The sequence below is a fragment of the Gobius niger genome (genome assembly GCF_951799975.1).
Source record: "Gobius niger genome assembly, chromosome: 15".
In the NCBI taxonomy this organism is placed as follows: Eukaryota; Metazoa; Chordata; class Actinopteri; order Gobiiformes; family Gobiidae; genus Gobius; species Gobius niger.
In genome coordinates, this window is record NC_136866.1 from 25,030,920 (window position 1) to 25,057,649 (window position 26,730).

The window sequence follows — 26,730 nt, forward strand, 5'->3', positions numbered from 1 at the left end:
TTTCCAAAAAAATGCTTCAGAGGCGTCGGGGTCCAGGAGTGCGGCTCATGATGAAACCGCCGTCATAGCTCCCCGAACATTTCCTCCTCACTGTCATTCTGCCCAGACGAATGCCGCCGCCGGAGAGACGCCACGCCACATTCGACGCTCGCGGTGATGAAATCGGCAGCAATCTCCCCCCGAAAAGTACAACTCGGCCCAGACACATTTCAGTGGCCTGCTTTTGGTGAACGGGGAGAGGAAACGGGTTGTTCTCAACAATGGCACTGGACAAACCCTCCCAGCTGCAGGTAAAGGAAACTTCTGAGGTTTATGACAAGCTACAGGTAAGTCCTGACTGTGTTCTGTCTACAGCTTTTGGTTTGTTGATGATTGTTTTACAAAACGTTGTTGTTTGGTTTCTCACGATCAGAAGAAGCTAACAGGCTAACATGCAAAGCTAACTTTAGCAGTGTTTACAGCCAAGTTTGAGCGGAAAAGAAATATCTCCATTTTGTCATTGGGTTGTGGCACAATGAACAATATCGATCTCTCCTACGGACAATTAATGAAAAAAATGCAACTTGCTACGACATCGGCAGTGGCGCTTGTGACCTCTAGGGGTAAATGTTACTTAGTTCTGCTTTAAGTTCAGGAGTAAATGCTCTGTAGTTCTGCTTTAAGTGCTGGTGTAAATGCTCTGTTGTTCTGCTTTAAGTAAATGCACTGTCTGTTATTTGATGGATGGATTGATATTGATAAGATTGCACCTTGTTGACTCAGTAACCAACCGTACCTACTTCCTCAGACATTAGACAAAAAAACACTGAACACTTGAGGCAAAACTCCAAGACGTTATTCGCTACATTTTCACACAAAAATAAAAAAATCTCTACTTCCATCTTGGAGAGTGTTATTATGTAGCTCTCGTATTTTCAAAGCCGCTCCATCCAATGCCAAACTTAAAACCATTTTGATAAACCAAATACTTAATGACCATCTGCGCTCACCACTGTTTACTGGAAAACACATTCATTTAGACCCGTGTGTGAATTATACATGGCCAAGCTGCTCTTTCCTGAGTGCCTACTTTCCAAAAAACGGCGCATTCAACTTCCTTCCTTGGATAATTGTAAAATATACTCTGTGCTTTTGGCCGAGGAGAGGGTCTGAACAAGCCGGTAGCATTGGCCTGTGATAATGAAACCTGGCTTAACCTCCGTGAGGCTTGGCAATGCCCCCTTTCTGGCCCAAGAATTGATCTTAGCTGAAACAATACCAGCGAAAACTCATGTGCTTCTCAGTCAAAGTTGTTGTTGAGTGACTTTTTCTTTGTTTTTTTTTAAAAGTCCAAGTCACCCTCAAGTGCTCATTGTTCTGTGTCTGTGCCACTGAGGAATGGTTCGAGTCAAATCTGAGACATTAGAATAAAGTCAGAGCCCAAGACCAGATAAAAAAAACAAGTCTCCAGTTCATCCAAATAAGTGGAGTTTTCTTATATGATTTTGTGTTTCTAAACGCAGGCTTTAGACTGGAGGTTTGCGCTGATGAGGAGAGCTCTGTAACATCTTCAGCTCCAGGCTTAACACAGTAAGTGGGTTGAACGGGGGCTGTACATGGGCCCCTCCCTGAGCTTTTTTTCCCTACAGGCCAAAGTGGGTGTGGGAGGCAAACGTGTTAGTGTTTTGATCACATTTCAGCAGTGTGTAGAGCCCAGTGGCCGCTGGTTGCTCTGCTTTATGGCCGCGGCGCTAGGGGCCGACATTGCACGCCATTGCTGTAGTACCTCTATATAAGGGGCTGCAAAACAAGCTAGTTTTCCATTAGAAAGCATTGGTGCCTAATTTTTTAAAACTTTCTACAGCTAGATATTCCTCCTGTGATAACGCTGGATTAGTTACAATTAAAGGGACCAGGCGGGATTTCGTAAGGAACATTTTAGAAATCTAGTATACAAATTAGGGCCGGACTTTGATTTGACAGGCCGTTAGCATTAGAGCTAATGGCGAGGGCCGAGTCTACAGTGAAGATCACGCCCTCATGCCCTTCTTAGGAACATGCTCCTTCAGAGCTTGGATGGAGGAGTCTGTAAATCCGCCATGGATTCCCTTTCGAACGTGAAGGAAGGAGTGAGCAGACATTGTCTATTATTTTTTACAGTCTATAAAAAATAATAGAGCCCCACGCGGCGCTCTTCAATACCTGAGCCAGTGCTATGTTCTCTTTCCCGGGACATGGACGGCCAATGTTTGAAGCAGTACTAAGTAACTTGTTTACCATAATAAATCCTTTTCATAGTCCCTCTGGGGGTAATACAAGTGTTAATGGGATGATTGGGGGTGTCTTTCATCTCCCCCTGGTGTCTCTGGCCTGAAAACCACAATTGCAACTTTGCTGCCTACAGGTTGGAGGCCCCAATATACACTAATGGAATCAAGACGAAGAAGCTAAGAGGCTAACGGGTAAAGCTAACTGTGGGCTAGCGCCACTTTAGCAGTATTTACAGCCAAGTTTGAGTGAAAACAATTATCTCCATTGTGTAATTGGATGTACAATAACTAATCAGAATCCAGGGCGCCATCACTTTGACCAATCAAGAGGGGGAGGAGGGGCTTGAATCTTTACTTATGAAATCTCGTTCTCTCTCCTCAATTTGCTATCTTTAATCAAGAACAAATTGCAGGTCCAGAGATGATTTACTATTTCAGGTCGATGTAACTTACTTCAAGATTCTCATTAACAGAGAACTTAATGCTGTATTAACTCAATAACCTCAGCGCACTATTTATACTGCAAATGAATGATTATTGGTTGCGTATTGTTTGTATTTTTTAATTGAGTTAGAATCACTTATACACGGGTTAGGAATGCACTGATTATAGACTGAAAAAGATGTGCCGACAGCGATGCATAGAGAATACATAACGCATACTACAGCTTTATTATTATCGTTAGCATTCAGGGACATTATGAAAACAATGGGAAAACCTCAGCTTCCATTAGCAAGTAGTTGTCAGGTTATATTCATATATTTACTCTCATGCCATTGGTTGCACCTGGCTTCTCCGCTATAGCCTCATATTAGACAGCCAATTACAGCGTTCTGCCTATTGGGTTTGGCATTTTGCTGAAACTGGCCGTCATCAGCTGCCATTGTCTGAACGCAAACAAGCCTCCGCATCTGCATTTCGCTAACGATCTCCCCCGCCGAACACCCGACCAGAGCGGGCTGCGAAATGTCCTTACGGAGGACGCACGACTTATGCCCCAAACAAACACTCTGAACTTGTGTGTGTGTTCAAACTGGGTCTCATTTCAGAAAAGCGCAGGATAATTGTTCATGTTTGAAGAGCACGAATGGAATATTTACGCCGAAAATATTACTTGATTAGGCAGTTGTAGCCTCTACTCATTAATCGTGGCACCAAGGTTTTACACATTTGAAAGGTTAGAATGAATCTCGGCTGAAAGCATTAGTAAATTTCAATCAAATTATGAAGATTTGGGGCAAATTAGGTGCAGTTTTCTGACGGGTTTCTTGGAAAATCAATACAAAAATGAGCCAGTCTTTTCAACGGTTTAAATGAGCAGATCTGAAAGATTCGCAGCCCATTAAAGAGTTATAAATCTCATGGATAGTTTTGTTTTCTGAAAGTAATGTAGCAACTTTAAAGATGGTATTATTCATAGTCAAGTTCTTGATTTCATTAGTTGAGTAAATGTATTGTTTATCTGACGTATTTGCTGAAGAAAATACTGAAGAATTCAAAATAGAAAGTGTTAAAATTGCTACTTTATTCACCTCCTGTACGGCAACACGATGGGGACAAAACTTCTTCCAATTGTTGTTGGTCAATGGCACTGACAGCACATCTGCACAGCGCCACCTGTTGCTCTGGAGTGTAAAGTAGTTGAAATAAACAAAACATATTTAGAAATGTAGTGGAGTGGAAAGTATTATATGTATCTTTCAAATGCAGTGGGGTAAAAGTAATAACAAAAAGACTACTCAAGAAAAGTACAGATCCTCAAAAACTTAACTGCAGCTTCTATATTAAACTCGTGCATGACGGCACTTCGGACCCAAATTAACACCTTTTTGAGGGACAGCGCAGGATTTTAGAGGCAGTTGTGGTGAATAGATTTGGGCTCATTTTACACATTAGGACATTGTTGAAACATGTAGGGGGAAAAAATACTTAGTTTTCACATTATTAAACTCTATATAGTCCCTTTAAGTAAAGCTGCTTTTAAAAAGTAAACAGCTAGCTCATCTGCAAAACCTATTTGAGACTTACACATTCTTCTTCTGAGACACTGAAGAGTTACCACGAGCCCCCCACACCTGCAGCACAGTGGAGGTGTCACAAGAAGCGCTACAGGAAACAAGGAAGGGACAAACGAGGAGGTATCCGGGCGAGACGCACAGCTAAGCCACACATTCCTTCTATTGTTCAGGCTAATGGGTGTTCTCTGGAGAATAAAACAGATTAACTGAGGGAGCTGCGCAGGAGGAAGAGGAAGGAGGAGATGGAGCTGACCATCTCCTCCTTCCTCTTCCAGTGCAGGACACCACGCTCTGAAACAGGGACAAACCCAGGAGGCGGTGCACCGTTTCAGAGGATCAGAGGAGACTGAAGGCAGCCAGTTCCCTCCTCGTGCTTTCACTCACAAATATTATACGACATATTTTACATCCACGTGTCCTGCGAAGGATCCCCGAGATACAACGCTACAATCCAAATATGGTCATTTCCTGTCTGGGAGCCACCTGTACGAAAGACCGGAGAAATGTTTTGCTTTTCTCAAAATTGGGTTTTCTTTCCACTCACTTGTCAACTTTTGTAGCTCCTACAGACTCCAAACTTTCCAGTCTTGCACTTAACAATATTTTGAAGGATTTTTCAGAAGGATTTTTTAATAACTGAATCCTTGCCTGATTTATTGAGCTTTGAACACATGTCAGTAATCTACAGCAGAAGTTTCAAACTGATATGACTAAATGTATTTTTCCCCCATTCACCTGCAGTGTCTCGCCTTAAGTCAGTTTACTTCGTTACTGGCCGCCTTTGTCATCCACAACCAGTATATATTTACAGTCTCACAGCGGCTCTGCTAATTACCGCCTTAAAACAATTTCCTAACCCCCAGTGTATTGATAAAAATGGTTTAGCCGCAGAGTCGTCCTCCTCAGTGCAATCGCAGCTCAAACCCAGAGCCCCACGGCCGACAATGAGATTCCGCCGGCCGCCAGGAGACCGAATCCAGTTATGAATCCACCAAGGCGTCGGAATAATCACATCTGAGAGAGGAGAGAGAGAGGAGCGCCCAGGCACCGCGGTAATGAGCCGGGGGAGGCCTGCAGACTCCGGGCAGGACCGGCGCTAACTTGGATAAAGCGGGGACTGGCAGATGCCCCGCAGCTGGGGAGGTGTCCCGGTAAATATGGCGCCTGACTGACAACGGCGGATTCACAGTCTTGGCACATTCACGGGGAGGCAAATCGGCATCTGGCAACGCGGTTCAGCACAGAAAGGCAGAGTTTCACACACAGCTGGGCAGCAGGGATGAGTTACAGGGGGAAAGATTGAGAGAAACGGGAGGAATACATGAATACGTGGAGCTGACTAAATATTTACACGGGTAAGAGTGAGAAGTTACTCGAGTAGAAGTGATAACTCAAGTAGCGTCCCCTAATATAGAATTTTCAGTTTTGTTTTTTCTCTTACATTACACTGGGTTACAAAAATACCTTTTATTTTTAACTAAAAATCTGATAATTACATCCATATTTCTGTAGCAGGTCTGATTTATGTGCTTTTATTCATTTTTCAATCGATTTTCCACTAAATAAATTTTTTTTAAGATACATTTTTCATAATGATGGTTGCTTTATTTCAGTAGTTTTCATTATAAAGTAGTATCAACATTATAAAGACAAAAAAAAGCAACATTTGTTTGAGGGGTAAAAGTATTTACCTGATTGAGCAAAACCAATGTGGTTTCTGGATGCAGCATAGGGCTGGGGCGATGTGGCCAAAAAAAATAATATTTTTTTTTACTCAGTTTGGACGATTACGATTTAAAGGAATACTAAGTAACTCTTGCCCCTAGAGGCCTGCAGGTGTCGTAGCAAGTTGCGATTTTTTAAGTTATAAATTGTCTTGGAAAGGAAATACTACACTGACAGAAAAGGCGAAGAGAGCGATATTGTACATCCAATTATACAATGGAAATATTTTTTTTTGTAAAAACTGTTTAAAGTGACACTAGACCGCAGTTAGCTTTTCCCGTTAGTCTATTCTTCGTGATTCTATTAGTGTGTATTGGTGGCTCCGGTCCGGTGGCAGTCAAGTTGCAAGCATGGTTTTCTGGCCAGAGACACCGGGGGAGATGAAAGACCCTCCAATCATCCCCCACAGGGACTACAGAAAGGATTTATTAAGGTAAACATGTTACTTAGTACTGCTTTAATCGATTTTATTTGAAATAAACTTTAAAAAGTCTCCTGATCTTTCATATGAAGAAAACTGCTCATTAATGTTTCATAATGTAATGGCTGAACTAAAGTTACATAGAAAACGGTCACTATCAATGAACACAAGACGACCTGCTTTAATAAATGTGTCCCAGTGCTTCTTAGAGTAGTTTTACTGACTACTTTTACTCTACTTGAGTAATATTAATTTGAAGTATCATTGAACTACATCATTGAAAAAGTCTCTCACCTGTGAGTAAATAAAACAAAGGCTTCATGTTGACACACAAAAGACTGTATCTATTTTAATGTGCTTTTGTGGAGACATTATTTTAGGTTTTATTCCTAGAAATATGTCACAAACAAAACTTCTATCAGACTTTAACGCTCCAAGAATAATTTTTGACATTTATATTTTTACTCTTACAATGTTAGTGAGAAGCACAGCCTTAATTAAAACTTCATGAAGACGAACTCTCTTATGTCATCATCCGTCCTCCGTCGTACAAGTGTTGGACGTACAGTAATGCTTGTCATCCAGAGACAGTCTCATGAAGATTTGGAGCTTCAGAGCTGCTTCAGCCGGTTTAAACTAGTGACGTGACGTTCATGACCGAGCGGCTCTTTTGAACGGCTCTTTATGGCTAACGGTTCGAACCAGATCTCAATTGTGAAAAGAGACAGATTTTTTTCAGTCAATTTTACCCAGAACTCCCCTGAACGAACACAAGAATCAGCCCAACATTGGCGACACAAGTGAAAGCTTTTTGCACTAAAGTCAAACTAAAACTTCTTATTAGTTGTGGCGCAAGATTTTATTCACAAACACGTTTTTCAAAGCTTAAACATCAGTCCCGTTGTGATTTTAGATGATTTAAATAAAAAAGTGTGCCTTTTCTCGAATGCGTCTTAGATGTTGTGAATTATCTGGCTGCCGTTATTGAAATCCATCCATCCATTTTCTCCCGCTTCATCCGGGGCCGGGGCAGCAGAGATGCTCAAACTTCCTGATCCACACACACCTCCTCCAGCTGTTCTGGGGGGACCCCGAGGCGACACCAGGCCAGCTCGGAGACATAGTCCCACCGGCGTGTCCTGGGTCTTCCACAAGGCGACCAGGAGGCATCCGGAACAGATGCCCGAGCCACCACAGCTGCTCCTTTCGATGTGAAGGAGCAGCGACTCTACTCTGAGCTCCTCCCGGGTAACTGAGCTCCTCACCCGATCTCGAAGGGTGCGCCCAGCCACCCTGCGAAGGAAACTCATTTCGGCCGGTTGTATTCGCGATCGTTTCATTTGAAACAAAAATCTATTCTCTCCACATTTGTTTTTTTTTACGCTCAATCAGGGAAATCACAGCCGGCCACCCACCAGCCTTTACTGTTTCCACCGGAGGTGCCGGGGGATCCGTTGTGCCTTGTGCAAAGTCTATAAAGTATGTTAATAAGAGCGCTTTATGCCCTGTGCACCTGCATTGAGGGTTCAACTGGCGTCAAGCTGCTGCAAAGAGCACGGCACCATGAGAAACGGCCTCCTGTGCGGCGGAGGATAAACCTGCGAGGGGGCGCGGGAAGTGCTCTCTAGTTAAATGCTGCACGGGCCTGGAGCGATGTGCCTAAACACTTTTATAGGCGCGGAGCCTCTTAATGCTAACGGCTGATTCGGTTTTACTGATGAAGAAAGCTCCTCGCAACGTTGGACTGAGAGGCAGTTTGAGGGGAAGTGGTCTAAATGAAAGTAGCAACTAAATAAAAGCTCAAATTAAAGTGAAAGAAAATTACAGTCTTTCGATTGTCCCTAAAGATTTATAATATTAAATGTTTGAATATATTGAGGCAACACATTTGATAGAAGGAAATAACATTACAGTATATCCTTGTATGTCTCACAATAAACTCTCTGAACATGATAAAACTGATAATCAGGGGCTGTGACCTGCCTCTATCTCTCACCACGGACACAACGATCTATGTCCCACACAGATACTGTTGCATTGTATCATTGTATGGTGTATAAACTCTGCTCCATGCTCTGCCTCAGTTTGTAAAGCTTTTGTCACGACCAAGTAAAATAAATTGTCTTCATTATGACTTGAGATGACTTAATAGTGTAATTTTTCATCAAAATGATCACTTTATCGTCTCCCGTTTTATTCTCACTTACAGAAATATTTTACATGTTTTCATTTTTGGTTTTGGTTCTCAGAAAGTAGATGGACACACACTTAAAGCTGCCAGATTCTAAACCAGCTGGGAAAGCTTGAAGGAACTACATTCATCACATGCGTTATAAGTCTTCTTGTTTTGAATATGATTAAAAAAGGTTCTTCTAAAATAGGGCTCTCGAACAAGTAGCTCACCAAAAGGATTTCCACATTTCTACATTTCAACATATTGAACACAGATTTAATGGCTGCTCTCTCTCCTCCTATGCAGCCTGTTCCTTAAAAGGGCAAAAAGGAGGGAAGCCCTGTGCTCGTGGGGCAGGCGGAGCCTCCACAGAGCTCCAGAGCTTGATTGACAGGCTCTGGAGCCAGTCAATGCACTGAAAATGCTTCCAAATTTTGGGCTGATAAACAAAAACTAGCGTGGTTAAAAACATTTCACTTCCCCCAGTGTTGTCACATGGGTCAAGGCGATTTTTAGAAAAAGAAAAACTTTTTGGAGCCAGGCTTTTAAGCTGTTCTTGGGAGCATTGATTCTAATGGGACTTCAAACGTTCCAAGGGGGTGGTATAGATACAGACGGCATCTCGTCATAGAAGAGGGCGTGGCTTCGCTGAGGGGGAAAATAGATCAATGATACAAAACATTTCTGGCCTCAACATTTATCGTCTCTACCTTTATTTGCATTATCCGTAATTCTTCTTTGCCACATGTTATTTTTCAACTGAACTGCACATCAAGTACTTTTTGTGACTTTCATGCTTTAGAGTCAGTTTCTGTCGTATTATCGTTGATCTCGATATTCTCCTGCCTCAATATATCGAGCTTCAAACATCGTCATCGTGCCAGGCCTATTCTTCGCTTCCAAATGAGGAACGCAGCTCGAGATAAGCCAATTTCATTTGTAGTCACTGTTTTTAAAAAACACTAAAAGCCCCATTATCTTTAACTCCCCGCTCATGTGTTGACGGCACCGAGTATCTCCCGAGTGATAAAACGACGTATCCATTTCTCCGGGAAAACCAATCCTCCCAGACTTCAGAAAGGCAGTTAGCGCGAGTGTAATTATTATCACAGTCTTTATTCTCCCTTGGCTCTCGGTCGCGGCGGATCCGTTTGTACGAAGCGGCTCCGTCCCCTGGGTCGGAGAATCGGCATCAGATTGCGACCACTTCACCGGCCTCGAGCTTTGTCAACACACTCGCTCGCTCTCTCTCTCTCTCACTCTGCTGCGGTTGCAAGAGTCGAGGAGGGATGTGTTGCCATGGAGACGGCGGAGTGATGTCACGGCACTTATCCAAAAATAAGGGGGCAAAGCGTGCACACTGCGGTTTACTGTACTCTCATCAGGCTGTCAGTGTTGCTCTAACTCCGCCGCCGCCGCCACCGCCGCTGCTGCTCACACGCTATTCTTTACGGAACAAAGAGCTACACGGTGAAATTAGCCCCACAAAACGCTTAGTGCTTTTTTTTTTCCTTTTTTTTTTTTTTACAACTGAGGAAGGATTACGGCGCGATGTTACCCCTGGGCGGGAGGGAGTAAAAAAAACAAAACATAAAATAGAAAGAGCAACACTCGGCAGAAAGCGCATGCAAAAAGACGGGAAAACTGAATAAGCTCACTACACAGGCGGCCGCACGCTCAGCCCCGGAGGCATCGCTGGCATTTCCAGAAACGCAATGGGAAGACAGTGGGGAGGCGAGTGCAGCGAGCAGGCGGCGGTCAGTCCATTAAAGGGCCTGTATCACATTTTTCAATTATCTCACAAAGTTATATCATCCAAAACACTTCTGTAATCTTGGCAGGTCTAGTTTGTCTCCCTTGAAATTGCGTAGATCAGATGTTGGGTTAGTCCTGAACCGCTTTTCTGATGTCTTAGCTGTAGGCTACTGAATGGCAGCACTTAAAGGGACTATACAGAGTTAGAAAATGTTAAAATTTTGTATTTTCCTCCCCCTATATGTTTCAACAATGTCCTAATGCATTGAATGAGATCTGTTTACCTCAACTGCCACTAAAATCCTGCACTGTCACTCAAAAAGGTGTTAATTCGGGTCCAAAGTGCCGTCTTGCACGAGCTTAATATAGAAGGTGCAGTTACACGTATGACCTGAGGTGGCAGTAGTGAGTATAAAATGGCTAACTTGCATCTAGCCCCTTTAACATGCATTGTGCCTACCAAATACACCAATAAATAAATATATTAGATTATTGGGAGGAGCCTGCGGAATCTCCGGGTCAGTTCCAGTCGACTGAGGAACAGTTTTGCACACAGGGCCATCGGGAAGCTGAACTCCCTGCCCTCCCTCCCGCCCCTCTTCCCCCTCCTCCCGCTCCACCATCAAGGATGAGAGAAACATAAATTCAAACCTTTCACATGGTTTGACAAATAAAAAATCTTGAATCTTGATCGAGACTGGGGTCCTTTCCACCACCGCGCTTGTGTGGCGTAGCTGCGAGTCTTGCCCGGATACCACCTCGTTTGCTCCTAATCTCTTTCCTGTAGCGCCTTTTGTGACGCCTCCACTGTGCCGCAGGTGCCTTCGGTTTTTCAGAAGAAGAAACGTCCCACGGTGGAATTAATGACGTTCCTCTGTGTTCAGGGGTAGGCTACCTTGATTTCTTTAAATAAATGAATAAAAGTTGAACTCAAATAGCTTATTCTAGCACAATCAAGTTTCAAAGATTCCACCTTTAATTTGCACTTTCCTTTATTTAGTATTGGAAACCCCATTCACATCAACCTTAGTCTTTCTGCGGTCCCATTATCGAGGGGTACTGTGCTTTTTGCAGGTATTTGGTATTTGTAAATGACAGCCTGATCACTATCTTATGCAGTATTGATCTACACCAGCAAACAAATATCCGGTAGTTTCACTTCTAGGTTTTCAAACAATACCCCCTGTCTTGCTCTCCTTCATTGTGCAGCTGTTTAAATATAGAGAGAGGGAGTAAAAGATGAGCTACGCCAAGTGTTTTTATTCCACAATGAGAGGGTTCAAGCGTAGCAAGAGATTGAGAGAGTGATATACGGTACACAGGTCGTCAAGAAGAGCTTTTATAGGTGGCACAGTTAACGCTCGCTCTTCATGGGTCTGGACGGGGGAATTACTGTGAGGAGTTTGCATGTTCTCCCCGTGTCTGCATAGGTTTCCTTCCGGTTTCCCCTACCACAAAGGTGATGGCGAAACACCGGCAGCCTCGCTTCCATCAGTCTACCCCAGGGAACTAAGGGAGCTTAACACCACAGAGTATGGAGGGAATGTAAAACAGTCACGTTTTTGTGTCAATGAAATGCGTTGTACAAATAAAGTCCTTTTCTTTTTGGGAGCTGCTGCCGCGGTGCTAAGATGAGTCACCGGTGAAAATCCAAAGATTACTCAAAGATGCTGTAGAGCAGGGGTGGGCAATTAATTTTCAAAAGGGGCCACATGAGAAGCCTGAATTGAGTCGGAGCCGCACCAACAATGACTCGAACTGCTCAACTTTATCCTATTGTACAATACACTAAATAGTGTATTTTGAATATCTGATACTGGTACTTAGTAGGACTATTATTTTCTGAAAATATTTAGCCACATCAAGCCAAGGACGCATGTGTGTGCATTGTTATTTAGCTATTCAACTTCTTATACTCGTTAACTTCTACCATCGCACTGAAAGCACCTCTGCACTTCATTCAAACAGAGTTTCTGGGAAGTGAAGCGATAGCGGGGGTCACGAAGTAAATTTCCCTGGGGGCCAAAATATATATGGGGAGTGTATGTATTGCCGGAGTCCATAAACAAAAGCTCCTAAATGTTTTGATTGGGAAAATACCATTGAGGAAAACTTTTTTCTATAATAAATAATGATGAGCCTGACAGGACAATCGCCAATGTGTTGTTTATATCCTGATCTCTCATTATGCCAGTGCCCTCTGCTGGACATGTGTAGAATTCTTTCCTTTTATTTTTATTTAAGCTGCCCCCTAGTGGCTGGGGTGAAAACTCTGATCATTTCTGTAAAAAATTATAACTCCACAAAGGATTGGACTAGAGACTTTTTTTTTTTACACACTCAGGAGCCGGGTTGAACCATCTTGCGGGCCGGATGTGGCGGATCCGCAATTTGCCCTGGTCTGCTCTAGCGACTAAAACCCAACTACAGGTATGTTTTTGATGAGAGAGCAACATTGTACATAACATGGTATAAAATAAATTTTGCTAAATAATACACCCTCCATTCATAGACAGAAGCTTGCTCAACACTCCCTTCCACCAGGACTGGACCAGTCGTCCAGTAGTTTAGATTTCCACTGTTCCATTTTCCCATTAGAGTAAATGGGAAGTCACTATGGTAACTCCATATGCCAAGGGTTTTCATTGACTTTTTTGATTGGAACGACCAAATGGACTTCTCAACCAAATTTCATGTATAGTTTTGATAGTCTCTACAGATATCTGGTGAAATTACACAGTGAACCTGACTCCAGAACCCTAACAACGGGCCTAAACCAAAATGTATCGGGTATGAAATCTTGCATACAACAGGTCACGCTCTAAGTCAGTCAGGCAGAGATTAGCCGAGTCCGCCACGAGCTCTACGCAAAACTCCAATCTAATTTTCCCCCCGCCACGTTCGTATACGCGGCGTTTATTAAAGCGGCTCATTTTTCAATCAAGCGAGCGCCTAATTGATTGGCTTAATTCATTAGCTCAGACGGAGGGCGAGATTGACAGAGAGGCCGGGCGGCGCCGAGGATTCAGGTGTGAGGCGTGCGGATAATAGAGCTGCACGTCATGAGAGGGATTTGTCCATTTTTATCAAGGACTCCTCCATCTCCGCACCCCCCGGCGTCGTTAGCGAGACTAAAAAAGACGAGCTCGACTGCGGCGAAAAAGAGGAGAGCAGAGACAACTGGCGCTTCGGTGCTTAGCTCTCACGAAGCATTTCAAGGAGTTTGTGAAGTGTAAAAGCTTTTCCACTGTGTTGTCAAGTTGGTCCCTTGTCAAAAACATACCTAAAGTCTTGTTCTGAGTCAGTCAGGATGTCTGAGGAATCTTTGACAAGCTTAAGGCAACTATTCAACACTGACTTTGTCCTGACGAAGAGAGCCAGTCGCTTGGATGAACAGGGCACAATCTCATTTCTTATGATTTGGAAACTTTTGAGCAAAATATTGAGTTTTGGACACTAATGACAAATAAGATTTTCTTCATGACATTTAGGGCCTTCATTTTGGCACTATAGAAACCAATTTGAAGCTAGAAGTCTACGAAAGGGCAGAACAAAGTCAAACACTTACTTTTTACGAAACTTTTTCTGTTTTTTGCCTTTTTTTCAACGCAAATGTTCCTTTTTTTTTTTTCTCCCCATGTGTTCCTTATGGGGAACAAACAAATGTTTTCCCAATTTTTCACCTTTTTTTCTCCCTCCAAATTTCCCCTTATATTTCTCCCAATTTTTTCACTATTGATTCTCAATTTTCCATCAATTTTTCCCCAAATTTTTCTGACAATTTTTCAAAGATGTTCCTTTTTTCCCCTATTATTCATAATTTAATGTAATTTTTTCCCCAGAAACCAATTTTAAGCTAAAAGTCTACAAACACTTTCCCTTGTTATTTCTCTTCTTTTTCTTGTTTTTTTTACAATTTTTTCCCAAATTGTCCTTATTTTTCTCCACATTTTCTCCCTATTATTTCTCATTTTTCTCCCAATTTTTTCACTATTGATTCTCAATTTTCCGTCAATTTTTCCCCAAATTGTCCTTATTGTTTCTAAATTTTTATCCTATTTTTTTCCCAAAATTTTCCTTTTTTCCCCTATCATTTATAATTGTATAACAAATTTTCCTTATTTTTTCCCTATTATTCCTCAGTTTTCTCCCCCGATTTTCCCCCCGATTTTTCCACCTATTTTTCCAGAAATTTCCCCTATTTTCCCCCCATTTTTTCTAGCTTGGTTATCGCCAGACAAAATATCACAAGTTATATTCAGTCTGGGGACCACCAATTCATTTTCTCGTAGGAGAGGTGTGGTTTATGATCGTCGCACGAGGCCACAGCAAATCGTATCATTGTATCCGATGACATATGACGTACCCGCTGTAAACTTTCGAGCTTAACTATTTAACACGGTCTAAAGCTTGATTGAAAGATGGAGTCTTGTCTGCTGCTGTCATGTTGGATCTGTAAATACACTTTTCTTGACATTGGAGATACACTCGGTATTGTAGATTTACATATCTTACAAACAGCCATTTCTACATTATCTTGTGGACGATATATTGCCCAGCTCTGCAGTCCTGTGTAAAGTTCCTCCGTTACAGAAGTTCCCAGGTTCTGTTGTTAAGTAAGAGAATAGAAGAAGTTGCCGGGTTCTGTTGTTAAGTAAGAGAATAGAAGGCTCCGCCACACTGCAGTAAATGCATGTTTTGATCCCGCCAATCTCCGTCCGTCTGTGTCCGTGTTTGTAGTAATTATCCAGCAGTAAGACAGAATCTGCTTTGTGGATCAGCGCTGGAATTTAAATGTCACCAATGCCTCTGTAATTTCTCCACACTATTAAGGTTCATCTGCCGCGACGAGCGTGGCATTTCCCAGTCGGAGACGAGGAGAGACGGCGATCACGCGACGAAACAAAGAGCGCGAGGTAAACACTCCGGGGTAATGAGAGGATTAACGGCCGAGAATCTGAGAGGGCTTTATGGAAGGTTTAATGTCTCATTTTAAAGCAGCGCACTGGTCCAGGAATACTGACTGTGACTGATACTTAGCCCGAGTGGAGGAGTCTTGGCTAAGAAGCAAAAAAAAAGGGTGCTTTTATTAATATAAGTGTATATTTGGCTGGAATATGCATAATGGTGGTGTTATGTTTCCAAACCTTGAATTATGTGTGTTGCCTCTCCTCAAACCATCAAGCCCCAGGCGGAACCAATGTACTAATCAGCAGCGTGTGCCCGGGTAAAATATATGGCGCACCGTTGTTTCCTCAGCGTGCAGCGAGAGCTAGGACACAACAGCTGACAGCGAACAGAAACGAAGCAAACAAAGCAAAAGCAGAAATAAAGAGCAATCAAACCACTGTGCGGCATCCGGGTGCCCATAAACTCTCTGAAGCGCCCACTGGTAAGCGCTTAAGTCCCGTTGCTCACCTACGTTATGTTAAGTTCGTCCGAATGCTAAACAGCAGCTGCTCCGAGTGCCGGTGCTGGAGTTGCGTTCAAGAGCAGTCTTGCTGTCATTTCGATGTTGCAAAACCGAGCAATGTAAATATTCATGCCCTCATGTAAGAGGGTTTTTTGGCAGGTTATTTCATTTCACCTTTAAGTCACAAAGCGGTGACTGCACATTATCCATATTGTAAAGTAGCTATAACATACTCCTAAAGAAAATGTTCTAAAATTACTGAACATGTAAATAAATAGTAACATAAAATTGGATACATGATGCAAAGCACACTTTAAAGTTAAAGTTGATTTCATGTGTGTGTAATTTATTCTAAAAAAAAAAAGTGTGTTAAGCATATATATTGTTAGAATATATTTATTCTGTACATAGTCAACTTAAGCATTTGTACTGAGACTGGTGTACCTCGTGCTTTACTTCTTTACTACTTTCCTTTAATTGAGCCATGGACTAATTTTGATCCATTGGGAAACCTTTGCAGAAATAGGGGTTCTGTTTAAACTCCACAGGGAAAGATTGATCATGGCTCAGGAATTGAACCTGGGAGCTTTTTGCGAGACCAGAGCACAAAACACTGTGTTACGATGATGAATAAGTGTACCGCCATGTGTTGACAATGAGTGAATATAGTTATGGTTAAAGGAACAGGCCACTGTTTTTTCATACTGAGATATGTTCTTGCCTGAGCTTAGACGAGTTGATGTGTACCTGTCTGGTCTTTGTGTGTGCCCTCAGTCACGCAAAACGACCAAAGATGGTGTTAGCATTTGGCCTCTCCCAATTCCTATAGCTCCAAACGGGTGAAGTTAGAAGTGAGCAAACTCTTCCACGGGCACAAAGACCAGACAGGTACTTATCAACTCGTCTAAGCTCAGGCAAGGAGAAAACTCAGGATGGATAACGGTGGCCTGCTCCTTTAAGGTGAACTTTATTGTCCCCGTAGTGGGCGACCGCAGTGCCGTGCCCAGGGACCCATTTCCAGATGTGGAGCCAGAGAGACTTATGGTCAGAATCAACTGGATGCTGAACCAAGCACATTTTTTCTGGCAATACCCAAATCTAAAAGCTTCTTGAAAAAAGTGTCAGAATAGCAACAAAAATTAGATGAAAACGAGGATTAAATAGCGACAAAAATATGACAAAAATATGTCGAAAATGTAACAAAAAAGCCACAACAGAACCACAAAAAAAGGAGAAAAAAGTGATGACAATGCGGCAGCAATGCAGAGAAAAAGATCCTTCCAGAGCAGAGGTGTCAAACATACGGATCCGGCCCGCGAGATGATTTAATCGGGCCCCTGCCCTGTAGAGCATAAAATTAAAAAAAGTAAGTCTCTAGCCCATTCCTGTGCGGAGTTATGCTTTTTTAAAGAATAACCAGAATGCTCATTCTCGCCACTAGGGGGCCTTAAATGTAAAAAAAAAAGGAAAGAGTTCCACACGTGTCCAGCAGAGGGCACTGACATAATAAGAGCCCAGGATTTGAACACCACATTATATAGCCACTTGGTAAATGGACAGTCTGCCCCAGGACAGCTGTGACTTCAATAACAGCTTAACAACTGTGAATTAAATGAATACTACTACTATGTAGAACTTTGAGGAACTTGTGACACAGGCTTGTAAAGTGCAATACAAGTGTAAGTGTACAAGTGTATTAATGAAGCTACAGTTAATTTGGGGTCTTGACCAAATCAAAGCTTATTATTAGTAATTTATTGGGAAAATTTTCTCTACTATATGCAGCCCGCGACCCGCTGTGGGAGCTTAATTTCGGCCCGCGACCCAAAACGAGTTTGACACCCCTGTTCTGGAGCAGTTTTGTAGGTCTTAGCTTTAAAATGAGGCGTTATACTGGCCTATAGGCTGCAACAATTTAGATTTGAACTGGCGAAAATGCACTTGGTTAAGGCGGGAGGAAACCCCCTCGGTCTGGGAACCGAACCCGGGACCTTCTAGCTGCCATATGTGAATGAAAACTGTGAAAAAGAAAGAGCCCTCCATAAAGGCAGTTTTAAAAAGGCTTCAAACTCCAGAAAACCTGGAGACTTTGGGCTCGGCTGCTCAGTAAGCACCTCCTCAGCGTGGAGCTGTGCGGCAGACCTGCAGCGTAATCTTCTCTAAACGCTTTTATTAAGACTCTTAATTGCGCTTCCCTTCAGGAGCAGCGGCACAGCAACAGAAAAAAGACCCTCTTCACCTCAGAAAAGGGGCTGCGGGCGCTCCGCACGAAAACACTGGATTCAAGACAAAAAAAAATATAAAGAGACGGTAGAGGCTTCATTCTCAAGGAAGTGAGTCGAGGCACATCCAGGTCTCGCAGCAGGGCGCTATTCCAAGCCATCGCTTAAAAGACGGAGACATTTTGGCAACAGTTTTCCTTTTCTAAATGCTTCAAACAAATGCGTTTGACTGAAGGAATCAAAGCCGCGGGAACAATTACAATTTACAACTTCAAGAGGCTTCAGACTACAACACTTCACTGGAAAGAGACACATGGGAATTGTACGGCAAAATAATACGAAGGAAAAATAATGTGTACTGGTTATAGAGACTTATGACATCAGTAAAGGGAGAGTCATTGGTCTTTTGCTACAAGATATTAACCAAACAAGTTCAACCAAATAATGTTTTTATAACTATTGCTTACATTGGTGAGATTGTGCAGGTGGGAGGCAATTGTGACACTTACTTTTTTGTTCTAAAACTAAGTTAAGATTGGAACATTTGAGGTCTGTATATATAACTTGGTTCCAGAGGTGGTCAAAGTACTTGATTTCATTACTTGAGTAAAAGTATAGATGCTACTGGATCAAATATTAATCCAAAGTTGTCTTTTTTCTTGCTGTGGAAAACACTTAAATTGAACATGACAGGTTTTAAAGCTTTAAAAATATGACTTTTTCAGACGGATTACAGCTGTTGTAAGTAAGAATTATAATCATATTTCAGTGAAGCAGCAATTGACTCTGTGCATAACTTGATAGCAACGCCGTCCAGGAAGTGACTTCCTGTTTCGATCCAGCACGCCAAAATAAAAGCACCATCGAATTCATTAGTTCAACTTTCTTTCTGCCTAACTATTAACAGACAAAACACTTAATATATATATTCTTGTAATGTGGCAAATACCTGCTGAACTAATCAATGAGACGAGCTGTGTGCTTTTATTTTGGCGTGCTGGATCGAAACAGGAAGTCACTTAGTTACTTATGCACAGAGTCAATTTAATGAAGAAATGTTGGTAATAAAAGTTATTTTTATTCGAATGCTGAAGCTACTGACAGGAAGTGACCTAGATAGAGGTAAAGCTCCACAGCAGTTCAACTCACTTCCTATTGGCATATCATGGTCGGCACGGCAACAGTTTACAATCGTTTGCCTCTATCTATGTCACTTCCTGTCAGTGTCCAATCAGGAAGTGAAACTATACACATTACAAAAAATGTCAAACTAAAGAAAGCTGGGGAAAATGGGTCTAATGTGTCATATACACTTCAAGTATTCAAAGTAGAAAGTATAAATCCATTAAAATAAATGTGATAAGTAATAACTGTGGCTTCAAAAACATGGAAATCATGCCCAAATTCTCCTCTTTATGGCAACATGACGCAGACAAACCTTCTTCCTTGCTATGAATCAGTGGCATTAGACAGAACATGGACACATTTACTTTTTACTTTTGAGCTTTTATAGAAAGTATAATATTCATCTCTCAAATGTAATGGAGTAGAAGCAAGACGTTCCCAACAAACACACGACTAAAGTCAAGTACAGATGCTCAAAAACTCTATTTATAAGGATTCCAATTTTGTCCACCTCTTCTTCTTTCCCAACTCAACGTAGACAGTCATTAAGCTTCTGTTCGCCTTGCTGTGACATCATCTGCATACACTCTATAAGGGAGAAACACATTGTCCAATGAAAAGAACTCATGATCCCAGCTCTGACAATTTGTTGAATGAACAAAGCATTTGGACAAAAAAAAAAGAGCCAAATCTTTAATAATAGTGTTGACTTTGTTGGTGAAATGGGAACCCTAACCTGTCACATGCTCTTTCAGCTATTCCTGAGAGTCTTTAAGTGCCTTTTGCAGCCTCCGTCTTGCACCGAAAACCTCTTTTTCTTCTTTGAATTTCACGCAGCAGCATCATTTGAGCCGTCGACTGAAAATTACAAGTGACTAATTCTGGTAAAAAAAATGGTCAGAAATGACTTCCCGAGCCGCATCCGTCAGTGAGTATTTTATCTCGACTTCAAAAGCCGAGTGCGCTCGAGTCAACATCACCTGGGCTCTGCGGAAAAGAAGAGAGGGACGTACTGAGGCGGTAATGAAGGAGCGGAGTTGGCAGGTGCGATTGATCCGACTGTTTGATGGCGCAGGGATTATCAAAGTTATCTAACAATAATTACGAGCCCGGGCCGACGCGCCGCTGCCGCAAGATTGGCACCGCGAGCAGGAATGTGGAGGAGTAAGAAAGGGAGAGGGAGTGTGAATCTGGGGCCGCACTAGAGGAGTTTCACCCGATTTGGCCCAATAAGCTCTTCTCCAAACGATAATTGCTGGTGCTCCACGTGTGTTACCATTGTTTGTCAGATCGTAGCCTCCAAAACATAAAATTGTAAGTAGCAAACATGATATTCGCTTCAGTCAGGAGTCTCACCACTTCTGCTCCTCTTGGCCTGTGATTATTTTCACCACATACGCTGCCGGACCAAAGAAAGAGTTGCCTGGAACTGCTTTGATCTGGAGATGCTGCAGCTTATCTGGTCAAGGTTCAGCAAAACACTATGTGCCCAAAGAATGAGCTGAACATCCTGAATGACCAGGTTATTCCATCTATGTCTTTCTTCTTCCCTGATGGTACGGGCAAATTCCGAGGTGATCGGGCTCACATTGTGAAAGAGTGGTTCAGGGATCACGAGACATCTCAGTTTGGCCACCACAGAGTCAGGGGCATGAGATGGATTGGCCACAGCAGAGTCCGGATCTGAACCCCATTGGGAATCTTTGGGATGTGCTGGAGAAAGCTTTGCGCAGTGGTCACAGTCTCCCATCATCACTACGAGATCTTGATGAAAAATGAATGCAATACTGGATCTAATTAAAGCTTTTGCAGAAGCTTATTGTTGTATTCTACGGTAAAGGCGCGCCATCCACATATTAGAGCGTGTGACCTTTTGTGCCGACTTTTTATTTGGTCCAGCAGTAATTTAATTTATTTTTAGTCTTAGGGCCAGATCGTGTGCTGGCGAACGGAGGGGCGCAGGCTCTTTCAAATTATTTTCCGAGTGGCAGCGCTCTGTGCTTTGCGCCTTTGCCACTTGTGAGGGGGCGTCACAAGAGGAGGTGACTGCCCTGATGGGAGCACCACTGACTAGCTGACTATCTGACATTGCGCTGCCTTGTGTTCTTCCTTAAAGGGGCTAGATGCAAGTTTGCCATTTTATACTCACTACTGCCATCTCAGGTCATGCGTGTAACTACACCTTCTATATTAAACTTGTGCATGACGGCACTTCAGACCCGAATTAACACCTTTTTGAGTGACAGTGCAGGATTTTAGAGCCAGTTGAACAGGTCTGGGCTCATTCTACACAGTAGGACATGGCTGGAACATGTAGGGGGAGAAAAATACTTAATTTTAACATTTTTAAATTCTGTATAGTCCCTTTAAGCATGATAGGCTCTCTCAGGTCAAACTAAAAACTTTATTTACCCCATTGTGGGCTAAACAATGTTCATGTCTCTCGAGAGAAGGAGCCTCCGCTGTGGCGCAGATCGGCCCACTTGGCGTGAACGCAAAACAAAACAAATGCACATGTTCATCCCCCACTCGCCCACAACCCCTCTCCCGCCCGCGGAGTCGATCTGGTTGGAGGATAAAGCGTGTCTCCACCCCAGTACTTCCTCCTTAAATGCGCTAAGTTTGGAGGGGCAAGATCACAAAATGAGCTCCTGCTTAGCGCAAAATGCTATGCTATAGTGTGCGTTTTGAAACACAAGATCAGCCCCTAGTCTTTCGACAAATTAATCACTTACTTTCAACAAACAATTCTTTCTCAGCTTTCTCAGCTCAGCATGAATGAAGCTTAGCGTAAATTCAACCTGGAGGACCCCTCTATTTCTCGCCTCTTCTACTGCTACCATCCAGTCAACAGCCCATCACCGTAGCCACACGTTCCTACTTCAGCCAATCATTGCCAACGATTCCCCTCTTAAGCCCCCTTGTTCACAGCCTCGGCCGTGTCCCAGCGTGCTGCGCCTCTCCTCCGCCCCTCCTCCACCTGGCCTCATCACTACTCAGGTCATCGAGCCTCAGACCTCATCCTCACCACCACCAGTGTCCAGACTCTCCTACATTCATTCATCACCCCATGTATTTCATAATGTTGATTTACTATCTTCTGATTTACATGTCCAATAAAACTCTTCTAATGCCGAGTCTTTTTAGGTTGAATTTTACTCAAACAGATTCACGGCGCTTCTTTTAATCCCTTCCTTCTATTTGAATTTAAATGTATGAGTCAACAAAAATATCTAGAGATTTCCTTACTAAGTTTAATCTCATGAACTATAGTTAACTAAGTTTAGATCTATTTTTAGACGCCGGAAAAATGACTTACTTTGTCAGATCGAGCCGATTTGTCGTCCAGTGTCCTGAGTTGACCTCACATTTGATCACGTTACTATTTTTGTGGTCTGTGACACAAATCTTTACAGAAAAAAGGAGCAGTGTGAGATCTCGCACTTGTCAGAATGGTTTACTCAGTGAGAGATTATTAACTGTGGAAAAAAATGCCCTGATGTCTGTAGTCTGTGCACTGTGAATCACGTTCTAAAATTATAAAAAAGAATATTTAAAATGCCTCTAGTGTGTGAGAGAGGGGAGGGAAAAGAGGGGAGGAGGAGGAGAAGAAGAAGAAGAAGAAGAAGAGAGAGATGAGGGTGTGGGAATGCGATATCAACTTTTAAGCTGCCAAAACATCAGTGGTAACTAAGTCACTTATCAGCTGCAAACAGAGAGAGAAGGGACTCAAAGCCAAGTGTGATGTACTGAGCTGATACTCCAAGTATTTGAAGTAAAGACAGATGCTGTAATTTTGGATAGGAAGAGTGAAAGTGCTTGAAAAGTGCTTTCAGAGCTTGGAACAAAGTTGGTTGGATGAGTATTTACTCGGTTACATTGAAGGTTTTGGATATATTGTGCAGGGCGGGGCGTTTTTGAACATGAAATAAAGTCTTAATACGTCAGGCAACAACGGGCATTTAATTTGAGACAGTTTTGAAAAGTGTATCGTTTAAATGTCGGCCTCCATTGTCAATACACTGATGGAAGATGATTTTAAAAGCTTTGGTTAAAAGGTATATTGGCATTTTCGGTTCAGATGTTATTCTGTTCCAGTGTCTGTGGACGATTGTTTTGAACCAGGGATTGGAGCTAACCCACAGGAACAGGACCAAATTTTCAGTCATTTTGCAGCATTACCATTCATTTATTTGATATGGACATAACAGATGCATTGCTGTCAGTGTAAAAGGAAAATGTGTGGTTCTCAGGTCGTTTGTTATTGATTTAACTCTCGCTCTTTCTGCTGGAGGTCATAGGTTAAAGTCTTGAATTAAGCAAACAGAGAAATCAATTAAACTTTTAGCCTGTGGTAAAATGGCATTTACATGTCACACATCATATTATCGAAGCATTCAAAATGATAACAATCTAAATTGCACAGTGTTCCAGTCGATTGCTACTCTTATTTCCACGAGCTTATTGCATGTTGGATGGATGTTTCCTGTGTATTGGCAATAACTGCGATGGTGTATAGTATTAATCCAAGGGCAAATCACATTGGGTGGGATTCTTAATCTCAGTGGGACTATTCTGGTTAAATAAAGGTCAATAAATAATAAAAAAATGTAAGAAGTTAGACAAGATTTTGCTAGAAGTATAGGCATTTTGGGTAATGGACATTCCACTTCCTTATTGAAAAAGGTTACATTACAAGACGCAAGAAACAAGGCCCATGAATGCAGAGTTTTTTTTATACAGTTGCCACTTAACCTGAACCCAAGATTGCCATTCGTGCTCATCAATACTCTCACTAAGAAAGAACAATGGACAAACATCAATTAAATGAATAAAACCAGCAAGACAAGAGAATTGACGTTTTGCCACCCATCCAAGCAGCTTCTTTAAGGCATTAATGTCGTTCCATATTTACAACAGCTTCCTTAGACTTAAACAACAATGGCAACAGCCTAGCTACTGGTTTCACGAATGATACGTGAAACAAACAACAATAAAATCAAAGCAACTCCAGATGACAATATTCCTGAGACTTATATTACTCACACATTTGCACCAATCCACGAATGGAAAAAGCCTGTATTAGTAATCATGACATACCGTTAGCCTAAAAGCATAAAAGCCTCAGAGATGTTTGGACCAAAATGAGATTTCAGGACTGCTGCATTTTTTTCATTTTTTCTAAATTATATGCTTTAGGCCAGTGGTTTTCAACTGGTGGGTCGGGATGCACCAGCACATACCGGCATTTACCATTACTACTTCGAAGGCAGGGGTAGGCAAGTTTGCAAGGTTTTCTTCATCGTCAAAAGACCAAGGGCCGGACCCTCCAATTGAAGCAATTGAAGTAAATCGTCACTTTCTACATATGCCAGTGTTGTACATCACATACTGGAAAAATGTCCATCGTAAATTAGATAAATTACTTAAAATCGCTTGAATAAAGGTTTTTTTATGTTAAATTTGAGTCGGTTTGAACGAATCTAAGATCAGATAAAAACACCAATGCCAATGGAACAAATAGAAATTCCATAATCATACGAAATAAACAATCTGAATTAAGAAAAAACTTATGCTTGTTCCATTGGCAAGAATAGGTATCTGCTTTAAGGCAAATCCAGACCAAATCCACTTAATCTATAGAATTAATCTCTTAATTCAAGTAGATTTAAGTAATTTCTTAGTATTCTTAGAGTATTCTTTTAGGATTATAGCCTAAAAGGGTGCTCTGCTAAGACATTTTAAGGAATTGACAGTATTTTTAACATTTCTAGAGTACTTTAACAGGCATTTGATCTATGATTTGGGTCATAATATTTCTCAAAATCATCTCGAGGGCCAGAGTTTGATGATGGAGGGCCGGCTTTGGCCCCCGGGCCTGACGTTGCCTACCCCTGTTCTAAGGTAATCTCGCTTGAAATAGGAAAGTAAACCTGCCAATGGGACAAGTGCAATTTTCATAGTATTAACATGTCAAAACAACTTAAATGTATTATTATTATGAATTTGGCGGCATTTAAGATGATTTGGGGATTTTGGATTGTCTACCAGATGAGAACCACTGCTTTACACCGTTGTGCTTAGAGGCTAAAGATATGTCTTTCCACAAGCTTCGATGGCACAGATTTCGCCTGTATTAGTACTACAGTAATGTGAATGAAGGGGATGCAGTGCAGTTCTGACACGACGGCATGAGGCTCGCCAGTTGTGGAGTAGATGTCGTAACATTCCAGGTTGCTTTTCCTTAATGCAAAATTTGGCCAATCCACTATTTGTCACATGCCAGTTTCCACAAATGCACGCAGCCTAGGTTGCACGGCGGGCTCGTTAATCGCTGGGATGGGATGCGGGGGATGCGGTTTGGGACGCGGCGGGCCTGAGACTCACCAGTCGTGGAGGAGATGTTGACGTCGATGCTGATCTCCGGGATGCCTCCTCCCTTGAGCGCGGCCACGCAGGTGTAGGTGCCGAAGTCGGTGAACTTGAGGTCGATGATGTCGAGGTTGGTGGTGCCGGGGGAGATGTCCGGGTCGGTTTGGGTGATGACCATCCGCTCCGAGCTCCGCAGGGCGCGGCCGTTCTTCAGCCAGCTGAACGTGAGCTCCTCCGGTGGCGTGGCCTCGACCTGGAGCGCCGAGAATAATGAGAGTGATGAGATAATGATAGACGGCAGGAAACGGATTCTGAAATACCACATGGGCTAAAGTAGATGTAAACCATGGGACTCAAAAAAGCATGCAGAATCATGACAAAAACAGACCTGGCTCTGCATATTTTGCCAACATATTTGAATCAATCAATCAATCAATCAATCAATCAATCAATCAATCAATCAATCAATCAATCAATCAATCAAAGTTTATTTATATAGCACTTTACAGCAACACCAGGAGGACCAAAGTGCTTCACAGAACGATAAAACACATTTAAAAACACCAAATAATTACAACCTAGACACAATTCAGTGCTCGAAGTATTAAAAGCAAGTATGAAGAGATGAGTCTTTAATCTTGATTTAAAAAGGGACAGGTCCGTGAGAACACGCAGACTGAGGGGCAGGCTGTTCCACAGTTTAGGCGCGGCAACAACAAAGGAACGATCGCCCCACTGTTTGTACCGGGACCTGGGCACGTCCAGAACCATCTGATGGGCAGACCGGAGAGTTCTGCTGGGGCGATGTACGGTCAACAACTCAGTCAGATAAAACGAGAGCGAGACCATGGAGGGCTTTAAAAACAAGCGGTAACATTTTAAAATCAATCCGAAAACGGACCGGGAGCCAGTGCAAGGAGGAGAGGACGGGAGTGATGTGGCTGAGTCTGGATGAACCGGTGAGAAGACGGGCTGCTGCATTCTGCACTAACTGTAACCGGTGGAGTGACGACTGTGGGAGGCCAGAATAGAGAGCGTTGCAATTGTCCAACCGAGAACTGATAAATGCGTGGGTCGCCTTCTCAATAAAGTCCTTGTATTCTGAAAATACTAGTTTTAGTCAACAAAGATTTCAGGTAAATTCAGTCAACAAAGTCTAAAATTACGTCAACTTAACATTTCTATTATTATATTCAAACATTTTGATTATATTCTCTGTTTCATGGAGCTTATGTCTTCTCTGACCTGTTCATTTGG

At 42.4% G+C, this 26,730-nt stretch overlaps 1 protein-coding gene and 2 long non-coding RNA genes across 6 annotated transcripts in view; 2 read left to right on the top strand and 1 right to left on the bottom strand.

Moving 5' to 3' along the window:
- Positions 1-26,730, top strand: part of LOC306975364 — a 712,990-nt gene that overhangs the window by 257,622 nt on the left and 428,638 nt on the right. The gene's annotated exons all lie outside the window — the stretch shown is intronic.
- Positions 1-26,730, bottom strand: part of LOC306975210 (MAM domain-containing glycosylphosphatidylinositol anchor protein 2) — a 489,592-nt gene that overhangs the window by 175,234 nt on the left and 287,628 nt on the right. For all 4 annotated transcript variants that reach the window (XM_079572669.1, XM_079572670.1, XM_079572668.1 and 1 more), the window contains exon 8: positions 25,489-25,726. In XM_079572669.1, coding sequence (XP_079428795.1) covers positions 25,489-25,726 — 238 coding nt within the window. The remainder of the gene's footprint in view (positions 1-25,488; positions 25,727-26,730) is intronic.
- LOC306975363 overlaps positions 1-26,730 on the top strand; it is a 117,540-nt gene that overhangs the window by 48,382 nt on the left and 42,428 nt on the right. The gene's annotated exons all lie outside the window — the stretch shown is intronic.